Source organism: Syngnathus leptorhynchus, chromosome 20 (assembly GCF_054491065.1).
Source record: "Syngnathus leptorhynchus isolate UIUO chromosome 20, UIUO_Slep, whole genome shotgun sequence".
Lineage (NCBI taxonomy): Eukaryota > Metazoa > Chordata > Actinopteri > Syngnathiformes > Syngnathidae > Syngnathus > Syngnathus leptorhynchus.
In genome coordinates, this window is record NC_141214.1 from 679100 (window position 1) to 697038 (window position 17939).

At 45.9% G+C, this 17939-nt stretch overlaps 3 protein-coding genes across 22 annotated transcripts; 1 reads left to right on the plus strand and 2 right to left on the minus strand.

Moving 5' to 3' along the window:
- Window positions 1-4618: 4618 nt before the first annotated feature.
- tmem200b (transmembrane protein 200B) lies at window positions 4619-8685 on the minus strand. The gene is made up of 2 exons (XM_085901302.1): window positions 6863-8685; window positions 4619-6719 (listed from the first exon to the last, which is right to left on the minus strand). The coding sequence occupies exon 2, from the start codon at window positions 6668-6670 to the stop codon at window positions 5534-5536; it is 1137 nt and encodes a 378-aa protein (XP_085757428.1). The 5' UTR covers window positions 6671-6719; window positions 6863-8685; the 3' UTR covers window positions 4619-5533.
- Window positions 8686-9757: 1072 nt separating this feature from the next.
- Window positions 9758-11745, plus strand: LOC147040650 (uncharacterized). Of its 18 annotated transcripts, none has more exons than XR_015062979.1 (12): window positions 9758-9832; window positions 9897-9996; window positions 10075-10328; window positions 10420-10472; window positions 10556-10596; window positions 10671-10737; window positions 10816-10874; window positions 10964-11042; window positions 11127-11187; window positions 11255-11378; window positions 11466-11527; window positions 11599-11745. XR_015062979.1 is itself a non-coding variant. In XM_085901304.1 (7 exons), the coding sequence occupies exons 1-7, from the start codon at window positions 9814-9816 to the stop codon at window positions 11024-11026; spliced, it is 402 nt and encodes a 133-aa protein (XP_085757430.1). In that variant the 5' UTR covers window positions 9758-9813; the 3' UTR covers window positions 11027-11095. The 18 variants fall into 18 exon arrangements, 1 of the variants encoding a protein (XP_085757430.1); XR_015062989.1 differs by having other exon boundaries at window positions 10075-10177; window positions 10272-10344; window positions 10556-10601; window positions 10671-10874; XR_015062987.1 differs by having other exon boundaries at window positions 10075-10177; window positions 10272-10328; window positions 10556-10601; window positions 10671-10874.
- A 1826-nt stretch (window positions 11746-13571) lies between these two features.
- lrrc71 (leucine rich repeat containing 71) lies at window positions 13572-17085 on the minus strand. Of its 3 annotated transcripts, none has more exons than XM_085901300.1 (17): window positions 16939-17085; window positions 16682-16720; window positions 16439-16495; window positions 15885-15992; window positions 15739-15814; window positions 15590-15664; window positions 15432-15500; window positions 15215-15374; window positions 15068-15151; window positions 14856-14930; window positions 14639-14758; window positions 14500-14560; window positions 14390-14425; window positions 14247-14293; window positions 14024-14135; window positions 13868-13959; window positions 13572-13791 (listed from the first exon to the last, which is right to left on the minus strand). In XM_085901300.1, exons 1-17 carry the CDS (start codon window positions 17012-17014, stop codon window positions 13654-13656), a joined length of 1425 nt encoding a protein of 474 aa, XP_085757426.1. In that variant the 5' UTR covers window positions 17015-17085; the 3' UTR covers window positions 13572-13653. The 3 variants fall into 3 exon arrangements, with proteins under 3 accessions (XP_085757426.1, XP_085757425.1, XP_085757427.1); XM_085901299.1 differs by having other exon boundaries at window positions 16439-16564; XM_085901301.1 differs by having other exon boundaries at window positions 16439-16564; window positions 16916-17040.
- Between the last annotated feature and the right edge of the window lie 854 nt (window positions 17086-17939).

Here is a 17939-nt window from a genome sequence, read left to right on the forward strand (position 1 = left end):
TTCCCTTTCCAAGTCCGAGATCATGTGCAGTCGGCAAGGAGATGTTTTGAATTGTGATCTGATGGTGACTAACGTGGATCCCAAGAGTGACAAGCAAAAAAGGCTTGCCGTAGTGACACAAAGGGCTACTCAAGGACACGGCAGCCAATTGCCCCGCTCGTCGTCGGACGCTCCGTCGCCCATTCTTCTGACGACAGGAATTAAAGTGAGAGCCCCATATTGGCAGATGGTGATCTTAACCACTAGGTCACAGAACAATTGTTGGCCAGAAATCCCAACAGTCGCTGGCATCTATTAGCAAGATCGATCTGTGCAAAAGTCTGCCTGTTATGCATATGACCTCTCCGTAGTTGTTTTGTAAGAAGCTTACGAGTGGATTCATGAGCTGCTCTGCTCTGCTCTGCTCTGCTCTGCTCTGCTCCTTGGGCCGGGCTGAGGCTTTCAGCTGTGTACGTGCACTGATTGCTGATCCCCGGGCTTTTTCTCACACATAAGCTCCCACTCACTTTTCAAAACATTACCTGATAAAGCAACGGTAATACCTGTTTGGGGGGGAAGGAGGGAGGGAGGGGATGGTAAGTTGCAGTCCTCAAAGAAGTCTTAATTTATTTGAATCATGCAATTCAGACCTTTTTTTTGTGCTCCACTGTGCCGCCAATGAAATTTAGTCGGAGAAAAGAAAGCATCAGTTGAATCTCAACAAGTTCACAATCAAGTAACTGCCACTCGCTCGAGACACAGTGGCTGCTTTGTGGAACACAGCTCCCAAGTGCCATCGTTTGTGCAAGGCAAGGCAATGGATGGATGGCTTGCCTCTGCATCAGAGGAACAAGGGAGGTCTGCTGGATTCCACAAATGTGGAATTAAAGCTGTGCGCAGACTGTCAGTGTGATGACAAGAGCTTAGCTTTCCAAACATTTAGTTGTTGGAAAATGCAGCACTGCTACTGTATATGTCACATCAACATAGCGCATGACTGAATGGAAACTGCAATAGAAATTCCCATTCATCTGCAATTTTCATTTTGTTTCTTTTTATTTTCTCAAGCGGTGGATTAAGAGAACTAATGCGCCAAATTAACGAGCCTAGCCTAGCCTAGCCTTGCCGTCATGCTTACCATACGCCTACTGCATGACAGTGAGAGGAGCATGTCAAATTGAAAAGAAAATGTGTTTTTTGATATGGCGCAAAGCACAAAAACAGCACGACTGTACGCTTCAAAGCCAACATGACGCAGGAGGAGACAAGCTTCGTCTTCACAAAGAATGCAAGAGTGCAGAGATCTGATACATTTCTCCCTGCTAACAGAGGAGGTCATCAGAGGTTTAGCCAACGTCACACGATAGGAACCGCACCGTTACGCTTTCGTCTGCCGAGTGTAAACCAGCGTTGTCGGCTCGAGCAACAAAGCGAAACGTCTGTTTGGTTTCTGCAGTTAACACAAACCGGAGGAGATGACAATAACACAATCATTTCCACATCATCTATTTGATGTGGACATTCCATGAGTGCGCGCGTTCTGGCAGGCATCGACCGGCGGAATGAAAAGAAACGTCTCCAATGGCATTTCCGTGTAAGGATGCGTCTGACGTCGACAAGCTACAAATGCACATTTCAAAGGAAAATCTTTGATTGGTGACAGTAGGGACACCACATAGACCTACCTGCTTTTACCATTATGTGACATATATTAAAAAATGGTTGTAAATGTAGATCGTCATAAAAGTCACTCCAATGCTCCATGTTATACATATTTGATTGGTCGCTATGCAAGTTGAATGAGTCAGGTCAGATTGAAATCAGGCCATTTTTCTTCACATGGAAAGTCCAATAAATAGTCATCAGTTAATGACCTTGACAGAAGTCCCCCTTATTAAAGTCTTGTTGTGTAATGGTGTAACATGACTTTCTCTCTCATTTCTTATGTAAGTGTCAAGTGGGAAGAATTCCGCATTGATTGCAATAAACGAGTGCGAGAGAGACAACAGCGTCTGTCATCTCCTCTGACTCATCTCCTTAGCTTGACAACATCACAGGCGGCACAAGTCACCTCCTCATGAAGACCATTAGCTCCAAAATGCTTTGACGCTGGGATTATGCTGGTGCTGTTCCATTTTTCACAGACTCTCAGCAGTCTTAGTTCATTTTCAGTGGCTTACTGTCCCAAAGTCCAAAGCTTAAGTGGTCCCAGATGCTGAATTCAAAACAAAAAACGGACATGAAATGACAAATTTGTTGCCCGTTAGTTTTGGAATTCTTGAGATTCACCTCAAGACGACCTTTTTTTTCGTCTTATGGATTTGGTGTATGCTAAACAATACACTTATGGCTGCATTTGCAGTTGGTGCAGAGATGAAGGCAAAAGCTCCAAAGTGAAGGCTGCAGATTTGCATTTGCCTGTGCTTTAACTTGTGTGTGGTTCCATGAATAATGCAAAGGCCATCACACTGCCGTACTGCAGCCATGCACAGAAACATTGGAACCATAGTGGGTGGGTGGGTGTGTGTCTGTGCGTGTGTGTGGGGGGACAATAAGCAAAGCTCTTCCTCTGATCCGTGCCCCTGCGGGAAAGTGCTCCCAGCATTGCAAAGTCATTCAATTACTTTCATCAGGTCCAAGGCTTGCTCCCTGGCTTGATTGTGATATCCGTCGCACTGGGAAAACTTAGAGCAAAGTTTTGCCAGAAGTCTTCATTTGATTGTTTTGTTACTTTTTTAGAGAGCTGGCAAAAGGGCTTTTGCGGGTTCAAGTGCCGCCGCCGCCACCACCGGATTTGCCTCCCGCATCAACCACAAAGGAGAAAGAAGCGAAGCCAACAGAGACACTAGGTTGGTTCTTTTGGGGGTTTTTTTTTTCTTTTGCCTTATCTAAGACTATACATAGGTGGCTCACTGTTAAGTGAAGGAGACAACGACAAGACGACTCCAGATAGCTTTTTCCAGTCTCGTAGCGGCTGGCTAAAAATATACGTACGAGCGGAGCGGCCTTTCAGGTACAACCAGCTGTGCTGTATTTGACGTACGGCTTCTTCGGCTTTTTGGCCTCATCGTAGCGTTTGCGTGGGCGGCTCAACGCTCAAAGTGGATTAGGGGGGTCCGACGCGCTTGACGTCATTTTGGACGGCATGACTGCAGACCGGCGATAGCGAGCTGATCTGGCGCTGAGCTGACCGAGCGCGTGGAGATGATAAGCGTGTCACGCTCGCTCGCTCATGGTGTTGCAAAACGAGTGCCAGTAGAATGTTTGCAGTATCAGCATTTTATTGTGAAGTGGTAGAGCTGGGATTTTTTTTTTTTTTTTTCCCACATCCATGTGTATCTGGCTGGCTTCTGTCAAGATGTTGTCCTTATGCAAGAAACTGCGCCGTGCAGAGATTCATGACTAAACTGGAGGGATTCAACTTGATGATTCTGTTTGAATATCAGAGAGCGTAACCCCAGCCCCCCACTCCCCTGCTGTCTCGGCGGCTTCATGACTGCAACCCTGAGATGAGAGCGCAAAAGTCAGGGAATCTGCGAAGCTCCTCACAAAATGTTGGCGCAGCACTGAGCACACGTGCACGCACAAGCTGCAGCCTCCATTTGCTAGGACTACAGGTCAGCATATTATCCTGCAAGTTTGCCGTTCAAACGAGCACGCCAAATTGTGTGATGGTCTGCATGTGGGCTTGCTTGGCTTTTTATCCAGGCCATAATCTTCATCTGAATTGCCAAACTAAAATAACCCTGTGCACAAGCAAACCTGACAGACTTCTGAAGCGCAATTTAGCGCTTCAAAGAGTTTCCCAAATAATCTGCCAAAAATTGCGCATTTGATTTTGTCGGATCCACGGAAAAGGAGCCAAAGCGTTCGAGCCAGACAATGTGGAAACAAGGACAGACGTGATGACGTTGAATGTGTGTGACTATTGAAGAGCTCAGTCATATCCTGGCTTAGTTTAGTTTAGCTTGGCTCTGCTGGAGGCTAAAACATCAGCAACACGAGGGCATTTGGAAACTTCCCTCGCCCACTTTGTCAAGTATTATAAATCATAAATAAAATGATGATCAAATAGTATCAAGCCATTCAACTGTTACAAGCAGACCATGTGGCGCTGACCCAGATATAATCTGACTTTCCATTTGGAATGTGAAAGCATCCTAGACTTTGTTGGCTGGCTGGCTGGCTTTATGGGCTGTTGGAAAGCCAGGAGCCCTCTTCTAAACCACACAATCAATGAAAGCAGCTCACAAATGAATGCATTCCTGCCCAGATAAAAGGCCCCAAAAATTGGACACTCCGCTGAGGAGAATTGCTGCCAGGGAATTCCCCCCCCCCTGCCTGCCTGCCTGCCTGCCTGCCTGCCTGCCTGCCTGCCTGCCTGCCTGCCTGCCTGCCAGTGTTCTCAACACCTTTTTCTGTGCTGAGCACGGAAGGAAAAAGAAAAAAAAAACAACAACCCCAAACTTGATGACGTGGGCTCGTGGCTCACTCATCCTGATCCACCATGGATATTTGCTGCCTGAGAGAGAAAAACCTCGGGCTCCTTTAGAGTGAGCAATGGGCTTGTCAATAAGGCTGATTTGCGGCCGCAAACATCAACACCCAATTTATGGCTTAAATAAAAAAAAAAAAGAAGGCATGGCAATGTTTTTTAATGCAGTGCTTTGACAAAGGGCAAGACATAGCCATTGATTGTTCTGTCACACGGCTAATATTGCTTAGTATACATTTAGAACACACAACAGGACAGACGCAAACACAAAGAGGTCACCTCTGCACATGGATTGAAGGAACGGAGTGTGGTGATTCACACCGACCTCCTCCTTAGCAGCGATGACATCACGAAATCTGTTTTGCCCAGGCGGCACAATGCAATCGGTCCATTGGATCAGATATGTATTTACGTGTGTGTGTGTTTAAGAGTGGGAGGGAGGGAGGAAGCCCAGCCACCCCCCACCCCACTCATAAATACCAGGAGAGCGGAGGGAAACAATCTCATTGCTTTCACGACAAGCTAATTCTGCTTTAGCAACCAACAGGCAAACATTTTTGCTTTCTTCCAACCATGGTCTTTTGCCACTGAGCAGAGCAGAGCAATCTGGTTCGGGCTTTTCTTCTTTTTTTTTTCAGCGTTTCTATTGTTAAGGTTCACAAAACATAGCTGGGCTTCTTTTTCAGCACTTTTAGGGGTTTGATACAGGAGAATGATGACATCAATTAAGACCAAAGTTGTAATAAATCGGGGTGACCGTTCCTTGTTGCACATGGAACAGACACAGACACTTCTCTGCAGATGTAACTTAGTCTAGCGTACAAGACGGACATGCATTGTTGTCGTCCCATTTCTATACAGACCTAGTTGTGACAATTGGTGGGTCCGGGAGAACACCCAAAAATGTTTCGCTCATCAATGAGAGCAGCTCTTGTTCTCCTTCAATTTGTGCATCAATTGTGACTGTCCATCAACGCGCACTCCGGTCCCAAGATCCAAATGGCGCTTGTTTGTTCACTTTCCTCATTGAAAAAAATGATGACTTCCTGGTTGTATTGATCACTGGAAAGGTCCTGAACCAAAACTCTTATCCCACTGAGAAGATTGCTGCTCTAACTGATCCAAGAGTTTGTCCACAGAGTCCTCTTTGTTGTCCAACTTCAGGTAGCGTCTGGCTCCGCCCAGGTCTAGCCGAGGCCAGCTTTGATGAGGGTGCTCGTCCGAGGCGTCCGCAACCTGTCCGGGAATGTTAACGCTGACTCTGGAAAGCGTCTCTCTTCTCCAATGGGATCGCTCTGCTTTCTCCACCGACAAAGAACTTTGAGCTACGTAAGGTTTAGTCCTGTAGCTCATACTATGGCAGCGTCGAGGTTGAGCGGCCGGACTGTCCGCGTCGTCCACGCCCAGGGTGGACATGGAGCTGGCCGACATCAGGCAGTTAGCCCGCTGGGCGTCGGCCCGGCTCTCAGAGCTCAGCTCGGCTTCACGCCGGGCGTCCGAGTCCATGGGGCCGGAGGAGGAACGGGCGGACGTGGGAGGCGCCGACTCTTGATGATGGAGAGCCTCCGTCTGCCGGTAGACGACGGCGGCGGCTCCGCTCTGCAGGACGGGCTCGGAACTCGCCAGCTGCTGTCCGCATAAGCTGTTGAGCTGGGCGGCGGGCAAAGTGCTCACCCAGTGATGTTTGGACACGGCGTTGGCCAACGCCATTTGTCGGAGGTCCGCCGAGGGTACGGCCGCAGAGACGGAGCAGATGACGTTGCGCATCTGAGCCAGGAGCATTTGAGTCTCTCTGTCGCGGTTCTCGTACAAGACGGTGTTGGCGCAGATGAGGACGAAGAGTCCCACCCCCATGATGACGGGACCCAGCAGCTTCATCCGCTCGCAGTGGATCATGCTGACGGAGGACAGGAAGCCCTTGGCTCCCAGGCTCCGATTCCCCCGCGCTTGGGAAGAAAGACCATTGGCCTGGGCGCCTCCCAGAATGGACAAACGTGACATTCGGTATCCGGCCACAGCCAGAGCGGTGCCCACCGTGACCACCATGACCCCGAGCACCAAGAAGGCTCCGGCGACGGAACGTAGGCGAAGCTTGCCTCGAATCACGCTGTCCTTCTTCTTTCGGGCCCGTAAGGTGAAGCGGGGCTTTCGCCGGCCCGACGACGCTGTGGCGACTTTGCTGCTTTGGGTCTTCATGCTGAGGGTCACTCCAGAGCTTGGCTCCAGGTGATGCCCAGTCAGAGCCCTTTGGAAGCAAAGAAAACATCAAATTGATAGATCGATCGATAAATCAAATGGGTGGACTTAGTGTGACGGCTGGCGCTGATCCCAGTTGCATTTGGCGGAAAGGCAAAGGCCCTAACTCTCAAGTGCTGGCCAGGCACTCACCGGGAACACCCTTGTGACGTGGCGCCGCCATTTGGCCTGGATTGACGGTGCGTGATTCAGGTGTTCATTTCACCCTTGCCAGGTAAATCTGATGAGCAAAGGTGCCGTGGCGACGCACCTTTGGAAGAGGCAACTGCAGTGGCTCGCTGCCGGCCGCACTTCAATCATTCAATGATTCCATTTTGAATTTGTCACGTAGTCTGCAAGGGAACATTGCTCAAGTGTTGGCAGTGAGAATCACAAATGAGACATTCCAATCTTGACTCACGGAAGGAGCAATCTGTCGTCAAATTCAATTATTCTGATATCACTTTAGTTTTTCACCGAAGCAAAGGAAAAAGGGGCAAACACCACTCATCGCTTTGTTTTGTCATATTTCAAGAGGTCCTGACCCTTAAGGTCCAACTGTATGATGTGTAACCAGTTCAACTAGTTCATATATGTAAAAAAAAAAAGAAAAACTTGGACAGACATGGAATCATGAATTCTTCAAATTTAAAGCATATCGTGTGATTATCGCAATCAAATTGTTGCATGGTGACTAGTGCAGGAATTCCATACTAATTGAAGCCACTTAACGTCCTTAAGCCTGCGCTTCTTGAGCACACTCCTTCCATGTTCATCGCCAATGAAAATAATAATTGCGCAACTCCTTAACCGGTTCCAAATGTTCCCGCTCTGTGGGAAGCTTTTCAAGTCAAAGAAACACATGCTTTCCGTATTAGGGCAAGTTTTTTTTTTTCAAATCTATTTACAATGAGGCCCTTTTCAGAATCAAATGGCAACAATGACAACAATTGAGTGAAAATGGAGCATTTGCTATGGCACAACGAATGTTCTCACAGCACACACACGCACGTATTTGGAAGACGAGAGGAATGCAAACTTCACACAAGGTCGTGATTCGAAGCAAAACCTCAGAAGCGCCTTTATCACGACATCGTCATCTGTAGCCTGTCAAAATCAATCACGTGATTTGGACGTCTGTTTAATGCATATCAACGAGCAGTTTTTTCACGTATTAATAATAAAATAAAATTAAAAAATCAGCGATTCATACTGCTCATCTGCTGTTGTCTGCAGAAAAACGGGAAGCTCGCCAGGTTATTGGCCACATCTCTCCTGCGGAGCCACCAGTTGAAGATTCGATCAACGTTTGGAGAATACTACTTGGCATTTTGAAACTAAAAATAAAAAAGGGCAAATCTACACATCTTTACTAGTGGAGTCGATGTGCGGCGGCGGCGGCGATGATTTGCGCTGCTGCAGTCCTTCCTCTCCGTGCATATTGTGACTGACATAAATTAAACATTCCCCTAAAGAAAAGCCCGCTGCCTGCCTGCCGCATGACGGGAGCGAGCGTCAGCCAGCATCCAATCCACGCAACGTGTGTGTCCACTTCTGCAAACTTGCCTGTATTCCCAAATTCCCGCTGCAGCCTGCTCATAGTTTGAGGAGCCAGAAGATCGTGGTGGTCATCAAGAAGGCGGATGGGTGGTCTGGCAAGAAATCCACCGCGCGCGTTCACAGCCAAGAGGACGCGGAGTTGACTCCTGCATCTCCTCCGCAATGCGCGCGCGACGCTGTCTTCTTCTCATCCCGTGGAGGCTGACGTTCGGCAGGGAGCTGCTCTGAAGTCTGGCTCCTTTGCAGCAGCAGCAGCAGAAGCAGCAGCCGCGCGCGCTTCCATCGAGCAAGCGCAAACTCCAAGGCAGGCCTTCACAATAAAAGCTGGCGTTTCCCAAATCCAACACGAGTTGAGGCTAGAACCACGTCGCGTTGTGTTGTAGTGTTGGCTGGCTCAAAAGAAAGAATCTTTTCAGTAAACGTGAGTGAACAAATCACTTCTTGGTTCTTTTTTCAATTGTGCTTACCAAGCACTTTCCCCAATTGCATGTATTTGGAGTTGGGGCAAGACCCACAAAAAAAAGTCGAAATTTTCACCGCACTTTGGGGTAATGGTATAACGCTTGGTCTGGAGTTCAGGAGACACGGGTTCGAGTCTCGCTCTGTCAAACAATGACATGGTACAAAGCGTAAGAAATGAAACGCGAACTCAGCTCTCCTGAACTCCAGGCAAAAGCTTGAATCACAAGACAAATTGAGATTATAGGAAAGTTGTCTGTATTTGGTGTTGCTTCTTGTAGTGGGTCAAGCCGTATCTTTGCAAGACCCACAAAAAAAAATGTCGAAATTTTCACGGCATAATGGTATAACGTTTGGTCTGGAGTTCAGGAGACACGGGTTCGAGTCTCGCTCTGTCAAACATTATATATGCTATATGTATGAGACTCGAACTCGGATCTCCTGAATTGCAGGCAAAAGTTGTAACCTCAAGACAAATTGAGATTGTACTACAAACGTCCATTTGTCTGTAAATGTCCATTACTTTGGGTATGCACGTCAAGTATACAAAAGAACTTAGAAAGTTTCACGGCACTAAAGCCGAATGGTATAACACTAAGTTTGGAGATCGGTTCGAGACCCACTCTGTTTAACGTTTACGAATTATACAGAGCGATGCCCAAGGCTCGAACTCGAGTCTCCTGAACTTAAGGCAAAATCTTTATCCATTCGACCATTTCGGATATTCTCGTCAAGAAATCGCTTTTCAATATTTAAGTGGCACTTTGGTCTTTACTATTTCAAAGAGTTTCAGAATAATCTATAAATACGACCAACGCCCAAGGTCATTGCAACGTGCTCTGGTCAAATGGATAACGCATTGGCCCTTAAGCTGAAGAACCCCGGTTCGCGCCCCGTACCATCCCGTACAAATAACGAATTTTCCTCTCACTTCGTCATTGGGCGATCCTTATTTTATTTTTTTCATTTTTTCCCTCGTGACGTCATCACAAAAATACTATAAAAGACGTCACAAACGCGACAATCATTCTCTTGGTCATTTGTGACACCAGCACGTCGTGCTGCTCCGCACGCCCGAGCACAGCATGTTCGTTCACAGGCAGGGTGAGTGAGTCTTCACTATTTTAGTAGCAATTTCAACTAACTGCTTTTGCTCTCTTTCATACAGCGTCAACTTGCACTTTGGACACACAAACTGAGATGTTTGCACTAGCGTTGCCAGTTAACGTCTTCTATCACAAATTGCAGCAAACGCCATTCTGCCGCAGGTAAGACAAAACGTTTGCACATATTCTCAACAGAATCAATTAAATATTTGGATACATGCGCGTTCATTCTTTCTACAGGTGCGAAATCTTCCAAATGAGCCTCACCTGAGCGACTTTCTGAGCCAGTCACAAGTCAACTCTTTCAATGGACTGCATCTAATTGTCTCATTTCTGTCCACAGGTGTGCATCTGCAACAGAATGAGCACGTTTACTGTAAAAAAGCAAAAATCCTCTTTATAATTGCTGGACATCTATTACTAAACTGAGGTTGCAGGTTTCAAAATGGCCGACTTGCTGTCCTTTAAAGCTTGGCTTCATGAGACGTTTGCAGGTCTACTATTGCTAAAGCATGTCGACCGACCAAATGTCACGTTGCTAATCCAAACTAACTGGTAAATTTACAAGATTACCGTGTCTTTCAGGCTAGCAAGCTGCGGTTGGAGAAAAGTCCGCTGCCGCCCTGCGCTCTTCACTGGTGAAACCCCTGCACACCTACATGTAGAAATGTTTGAAACCTTTATCTCAGCATGTGAGCTTTCTTCCTGTCTTGTCCACCAGGTGGTGCCAAAGGACACGCTCCCTGCAGCATGGATCGACTGGTGAAGTAAAAGCTCCACGTTTGAACCTGTTGCAATGACAAACTCGACTAATCTAAGTGCTTAACCCGTTTCAGGTGATGCTGGTGGAGGCAATCAGGAAACGAGTAGTCATGATCAACTTCCTGTCCACCATTTTGACAGGTGACCTTACTTACCAAAAATCTGCATTAACACTGACCTGCTTTTTTTTTTTCTTTCTCTTGGTGGTCCATTTTCCAGTAAAAGTTCTGTCAGATGTGCCACCTGCCGGGCAAGGAAATTCTCCAACCATCCCAAAGGTCTTCAAGGCTGCCTCAATTTTCAGTGTTGAGACTTTCCAAAAAAAAAAAAAAAAAAATTGCTTGATTGCTACCTCGTTTGTGTGCAGGCGTGGCAATCCAGGAGAGATTTTGCAACATTTCAGGCGCTCCGCCTGCTGTTGCTCGTCTGACATTCAACTGCACAAGGTTTTCAGCGGAAAGTTCAAGTCTAAAGTTAAAAAATAAAAAGTCAACTTAAATTGAGTTTTTGTCCATGTTATTTCTTTACAGGCAGAGAGGTGACCTGTAGCTCAAGCCAAACTGTGGCAGGCTGAAGACGTGACCGCTGCCAGTAAGAGAAAGTCCATTAAATTCAACCAGAATGTTTAAAAATGTCAATGACAGTTCTTTTTGTCTAGTGTGGCACACCATCAAGTACCTGCTCACTGCGGAAGCTGGGGCAAAGACGCATGCCAGCTACACTTTTTTTGTTGCGTCCTCATCTCCAAGGCAACCTGAGAAGTGAAGCTTATTTGCACTTAGGTGGTATGCTTTTTAGCTGCTCCTCATTGCACAATCATCATGACAACTTTGTTCCAATAATCTTTTTTTTCCCCTATTTTCTGACAGGCAGCAAGGAACTGGTCATGCAGCTCGCAACACTCGGTGCCATGAACAAATCTTTTGCACCGGTAAGGTTCATGAGGTTTTCTGTACAAAATGTTGACTTGACTTTTGACTTACAAATCTTTTTGTCTAACAGATCTCTCTGTCTTGGGTTCAGGCACGCACTCAGCACTCTTCCAGCTGGCCGACCACTTCACCACTCGTCAACAAGCAGACTGCCATTCAACTTAAAACTCTTGTGATTGAATGTTTACTCTGCAAAATAAAGTTTGATTACAAAAAACACTTAACTCAACTCTTCTTTCTCAAACATCAAAAAAACCAAACTTTAAATATATCTACTTCAAAAACCAACTGAAAAAAAAAAGCAAGAGAATTTCAAAAATTTTTGAATTTTTTTTTTTTTTCAGTGACACTGATGCAAACCAAGTTAGTCAAATATGAATCAAAAGTATATTTCTGACTAACCTGGTTTGCATCAATGTCATTAAGACATCTAGAAGTGTTTGATGCTAAACTTGTGCACTACCTGGCACTTTTGGCCCAATGAGTCATGTCAGATGTTTGCATGTGCTCACCTTCCTACCTTCCTTCCTTCCTTCAGCCCTGCGTACTCACATCACGTTCCAATGGCAGGTTGCCGTTCCTTCCTTCCACTATGCATGTCCCAAATGGCTGGCAGGTGCAGCTTTGGCGCCCCAAACCTCTTCTATCCTCAAGCAAGAAAAAAGAAAGGAGTGAATAACATCAATTCACACTCATGGCTTTTGTAAAGATTCAAGTCCTATTATTAGAGCAAAGTAGTTGAGTTAATTTCCAAATGTGCCAAGACTCTGAATGCATTTTGTGAGAAATCAGTTTCTTGGTGACCTCAACCCTAACACAAACTTCAACTGGCCTCCCTCTGCTGGGGAAACGTTGTACTGGACCCATCCATCCCACTTAACATACTTTTATGTGGAAGACGTGTGTCTGTCTTTTGACCAGCACTTTGGAAACAACGTCGACTCCCACAGAACAAGAACGGCTAGACTGCTGGTCAACCGGCCACATTAATCGACTCCATATTTTACAGTTATTTCTTGATTTGGATTTGATTTGTTGATTTACATGACTTTTCTAACAGTTGATTGATCACAATGTAGTAGGCTTGCAGCATCAAACTGGAAGTTTGCACAACAATTGATATCAATTTAGTTGGTATATAGTTTGTGATATTTGCATATGTGTTATCTAGTCTATATTCATTTCTTGCTTAACTTCATGCTCTCCTATTAGCCCACGCTTAACTTACCTGGCAACAGTCGAATCACTTAAACCACATTTCATGTGATGAGACTTTGCTAACCCTAACCCTCTCTAGTCGCTCCATAAAAGAAACAAGCAGGTAGTACCTTTTACAGACTGTGAGATGTGCAGGTAGAGAGAGGACCATGACGTGCGTGACGTGGCGCGGAAAACAGGCAAAACAACATGGAGGTCAAAGGCTTCCCCTCATTAACGTTTGATCGACAGCCGATGCAACTTGTGGGCGGGCGTGCTCAAGTCACCTTACTTGATATTGTTCTACGATAGCTTGCGAGCAACAAACAAACTCAAGGAGCTCGTGTCCTAATGTTGCTCTTGCATATTTACATGCAAACAGAGAGCCGTCAAATGTTTGCAATACTCACTCAAAACACAAATGCTGCACGGAGAACTGCCGTGCGTGCGTGCGTACAGTTACCGAGATTCTTGCCAAGCTTCCTTGTTTGGAGAGGGACGCCGTGGACGGGAGGCGGGTCTGCTACAAGCCTTGAACGGGTGCGGACTGAAGCGAGAGCTTCAAATGAATATCGCAGAGACACAACATTGAAAATCAAACTGTGTGTTGTTTGATTTTTCATTGCTCGTTCTTGACGACAAACAAGAAAATCAAGCTGTATTTCAAATTTGGCTGATTTTAAATTCTTTTTTCAAACGAAAAGTGGTTTTTCACTTTTGAATACTTGCTTCCAAACTAAATAGCCAATGACCAAAAGAGACGCGGATTGACAATATCATGTATTTGTCGCCCTCTTGTGGGTAGGAGCCGCTAGGAAAACCTGCAAACACTTCAACCAAGTCATTCATAGCTTTTATTGAATGATGATTGAAAAACAGCCAGTTTGCACGTTTCCAAAGAGAACGTGACTGACTTTTGTCGTTGAGTTCAACTGTCCGAGGATTGAGAGCCCTCGGCCTCTTCTTCAACTGGCTGCTCTTCGTTTTTTTTGTTCAGAGGGTCTCTGAGAGCCATCAGTTCCTTGATCTTCATATAGGGCTCGCACTCTGCATCAAATGGATTTCTCTACAAGAGCGGCAGAAAATCTTTCTTGGGATGCCAAACTCTTGGCGTACGCGTGCGTCAAAAGTGACGGACCCACCTGCAGACAGAGACGCAGCAGACCTTTACCTCCCTCTTGCATCTGCAAGGAGGTCAGGAAGTGAGGCAGTGAGCGCTCTGTGATCCTGTTTCCTACACAAACGGCACGGGAGCTCCTTTAGCGTGGCCAGAATCTTGCACATCAGTGTCAACCCACCTGCCAGGCTGAGGGAGGCCAGAGTGGTGTTTCCGGGCAGAATAAGCTCTCCGTCCCTTTGCTGCACGCATTCATTCAGGAGGGGGCTCCCCATCTCCACTGCCTTTTTGTTCTAGCGGATGAGGAAAGGTACACAAATGCACGGTAAGTCCAAAGAAAATTCTTTGAAGCAACCTTCATTTGGACGACTACTCGTTCAAGGACTCTAGGATATTGTCGGTACCTCCTGATCATACACATGGTTTTTTTCCTCCATGTCTTGACCTTCAACTGCAACACATTAAAGGGAAAAGATTGTTGGAAAACCATTCCAGACATACATTCAAAGGTGCCCTGCGATTAGCTGGCGACCAGTCGAGGGCGTACCCCGCCTCCCTCGTATGCTCCAGCATACCCGCGAACCTAGCAGTACACAGAATGGAATGGATAGATGGAGCATTCAAGCGCAAGTGTTGACGAGTAATACGAGTCTTTACATTTTTTAGGACACTTTTGCTCTTTGTTGGGGGCTCGTTTGCCATCCGGTTTGGACGATTCCTTCAACAAATGATAGTGCTATTAGTTGTTGAGCACCGCAACAGACAGACAGACAGACAGACAGACAGATAGATGTACCCGTTTTTTGGCACTATTCTTGTTCTCCCCTTTATTGGAGTTAAGCGAGGCTAAAGATGGCAGTTGGTCGCTGGACAGCTTGGCGCCGCACGATTGGTCGGCATCCGCCGAAACTGACGACTGCAAAACAACATAGACGATAGATAATACATGGGCGCGTCGTTGCCTTCCTTCAATCACCAGATTTGCATTTCATCTTGATGATCTTGAAACTTACAGGATGTCTTTTTTCCAGGAGTAGTTTCCTCCTCTGCACGATTTCTTCATGAGTAAGCACAACCTCACCAAAAATCTGAGAAGCGTAGACGCTCGTTTCAATGGCGAAGCTTCAAATTTAAGAAATGCTCGGTGTGCCGTTCTCCGGGGCTCCGAAAAACACAACTGCTCGAAGCTGTGCATTCTGTTTGAATACTAATCGGCTTCTCCTACCGTGGCTAGTTGCGTAGCTCCCGAGTCTCTGATACGATTGTTGGACAGCGAGAGAAACAGCAAAGAACGATTGAAGCGCAGGCCCTGAGACCACAAAACCAGGATGAGCAAAAAGCTCGCTGGTCTGGAAGGCTGACGAGCGAGTACTTTTGCGATATGCGCGGCGCCGACATCGCTGATGTGGTTGAACGAGAGGTTGAGCGAGGTCAGGTTCCAATTTGCCGACGTGCTGCCGGAGAGAGCGGCCCCGAGAAGACGTGCGCCCTCATCTTGGATTCGATTGTTGCGGAGGTTCAAGTGAGTGAGCCTTCAATTAGAAAGACACAATCATCCCAAATCGGAGAAAAGCGCAATGTGTACTCACCCGCTTCCTTCACAAAACAGAAGGTGGTTGTTGTTCTCCACCAGAGGATTGCCCTCTAATGTCAGAACTCTATCCAAATAAAAGGCTGGATTGAATTGATGCTGTACAATAGTTCTTAGTCAAGTTCAAAGCAGAGAGAGTGACTTGGCGTGACTCACCTGAGGCTGGCGCACGTACATACTGCATTTACCAGGGCCATTATCATTGGAGCAGTCAGTCCGGCCTGCCAAAAGCTGCACAAGCGTAGACCATTAACGCTGACGGACTGACTGACTGACTGACTGACTTTAGCACGACAAGGACTTACTAAATGGTGTGAAGCGTAGCGGAGGCAGAAATGATCTTACTCAATACTCGCATGATTGGTTCGTCTACAGTCCATCCTGTGAAGGACCATACTTTTGGTGAATAAAGCAACCTTAACAAGGGTTATGGTCTGTCAATTGTCCTTACCAAAGATCTTTAGGCTCAATGTGCAATAAGGGTCTCCATTTTCCAGCTCCACTTGGAGTATTGGCTTAAACACATCCTGTGCAGCCTTTTTGTGGGCCAGCCTGCCACCTGAGAATTAGATACGATATTTGGAACTTATACAGACGACTCCGAACACGATAACATACAGTCCTGCAGGACTGAGGTACACAACATGATGGGCGGGGCAGGCGGTTTAACTCCATTTTTCCAATTTCTTGCCACTGAACTTAAGGTCATTTATTCACGAAAGCAATATGATCTTTGGACATCTTGGGGTCAATGAGCAATGTTCAGGGTAAGAGGTTCATTTCAAGAAAAGTATTACTTTGTCGCCCTCCTGTGGCGTTTATGTGCAATTGCATCTTTTTTTTTGGGGGGGGGGGGGGTACTTGAATAAAAATTGCATTGAGTACACAATTCTGTCAAGGCGAGCGTGACGTCAGGTGTACATTGCTAAACCCGCGTCTGCCAAATGGCAAAGAAAATAAAGAAACATACTCCAAACATCCATCGATCCAGGGACAGCAGTTTACCTGCGGGGGCGCTTTCTTGGTTGGCGGAGCTGGATCTGGTCTTGAGAGCTGGGATATCTTTCATACCCAAAAGAGCACAGAGGCCAGGAAAGTCACTCACCACATTTCCGGAACACTCATAGTCGTCTGTGAGAAAGTTGGAAGGAAAGTCTTTGCCGCTTGTGAAGAATGACTTGCTCTCTCTCTCTCTCTCTCTCTCTCTCTCTCTCTCTCTCTCTCTCTCTCTCTCTCAATCGTACTTACCAAAGGTTCGAGTGGCCGGTGTTTCAACTGCATTTGCTCCTGTGACACAACACAGAGTTCAAAACTTTGGGCTCACTTAGAAATGTCCTTATTTGAGAAAAAAAAAAAAAAAGTCACTTTTTTTCAATGAGGATAATTCCGGAATTCACTGTGATCAATGACTCAATGTATTTTAGACAAGACAAACTAACAAACAGACATAAAACCAACCAATAAAATAAATACATAACTAACTTAGCGATCCTTATTGTATCGACCTGTTTGTATCGGCGCCGCCTCTTCAACTTCAGAACCCTTCTCGGACTTGTCTTTAGCCGGTTTCTTTCTCGCCATGTTTGAAACGTTGCTAGGGAAGCGAGCCTTCGCCGAGTCGCTATGGCAAACCTAGATGGTTGCTAGGCAAGTCAAAGTTGAACACTGCGTCTTCGCCATAATGTAGTGCTTTTTATTAAAAAACAAACAGAACAAACAAATATAAAACAAAAAGTAAAAACCAACATCATATTTCCATGACTTAAGAATCATAATTACAAACGAGTGGGAGAGGTTTTTGACAAACTGTACACGTCACAAAATGTCAGCCAATTTGCCATTTACAATGCTTGCATCTTTTTTTGTGATTGTCTAAAAATAACTCAAGAAATCACAGAAAACGCACAAATACAAGTACAAGCATCATACGATGACCGCTATCACGAAACGGAGGCGTTTCCTATTTGAAAAATGAGAACAATAAGAACAAGTAAGTGGGCTGACAGGTTCCTTTCATCGCTGCTGGAAAATATCCGAACATTTATATGTTGGCTAGCTTTTTTAGTGTTCAACACTTGCAGCAAAACAAAAACAAACAAGGAGTACACACACACACACGCCTCCTTTATAAAAGCAATATTATTAACAATATTCAGCGGCAAGGGTGTCACCGCCATGGCCCGATGCCTTTGTGTGTTCCTTTTGACATTCTTCTCGTTCATGCGCATTTCATTTCTCGGCAATACAACTTAACTTATGTTGTCGGGGAAGTTATGGTGGTGAGATTAAAGACATACAAAAGAGTCCAAGTGTCTTCATCATAGCGATAAAAAGCAATTCAAATATTAGCATGATCATGGCAATACATTTAGGGCCGAGTCCTGTACAGTACAGTACAACAATAAACAAAATTGTTTGTCAAGATATTGCTTTAGGAGAAAGCCTTCCATGTCTATCTATATACATCACTTGGCACTGTACGGCCAAAGCGTTACAATTCTCCATC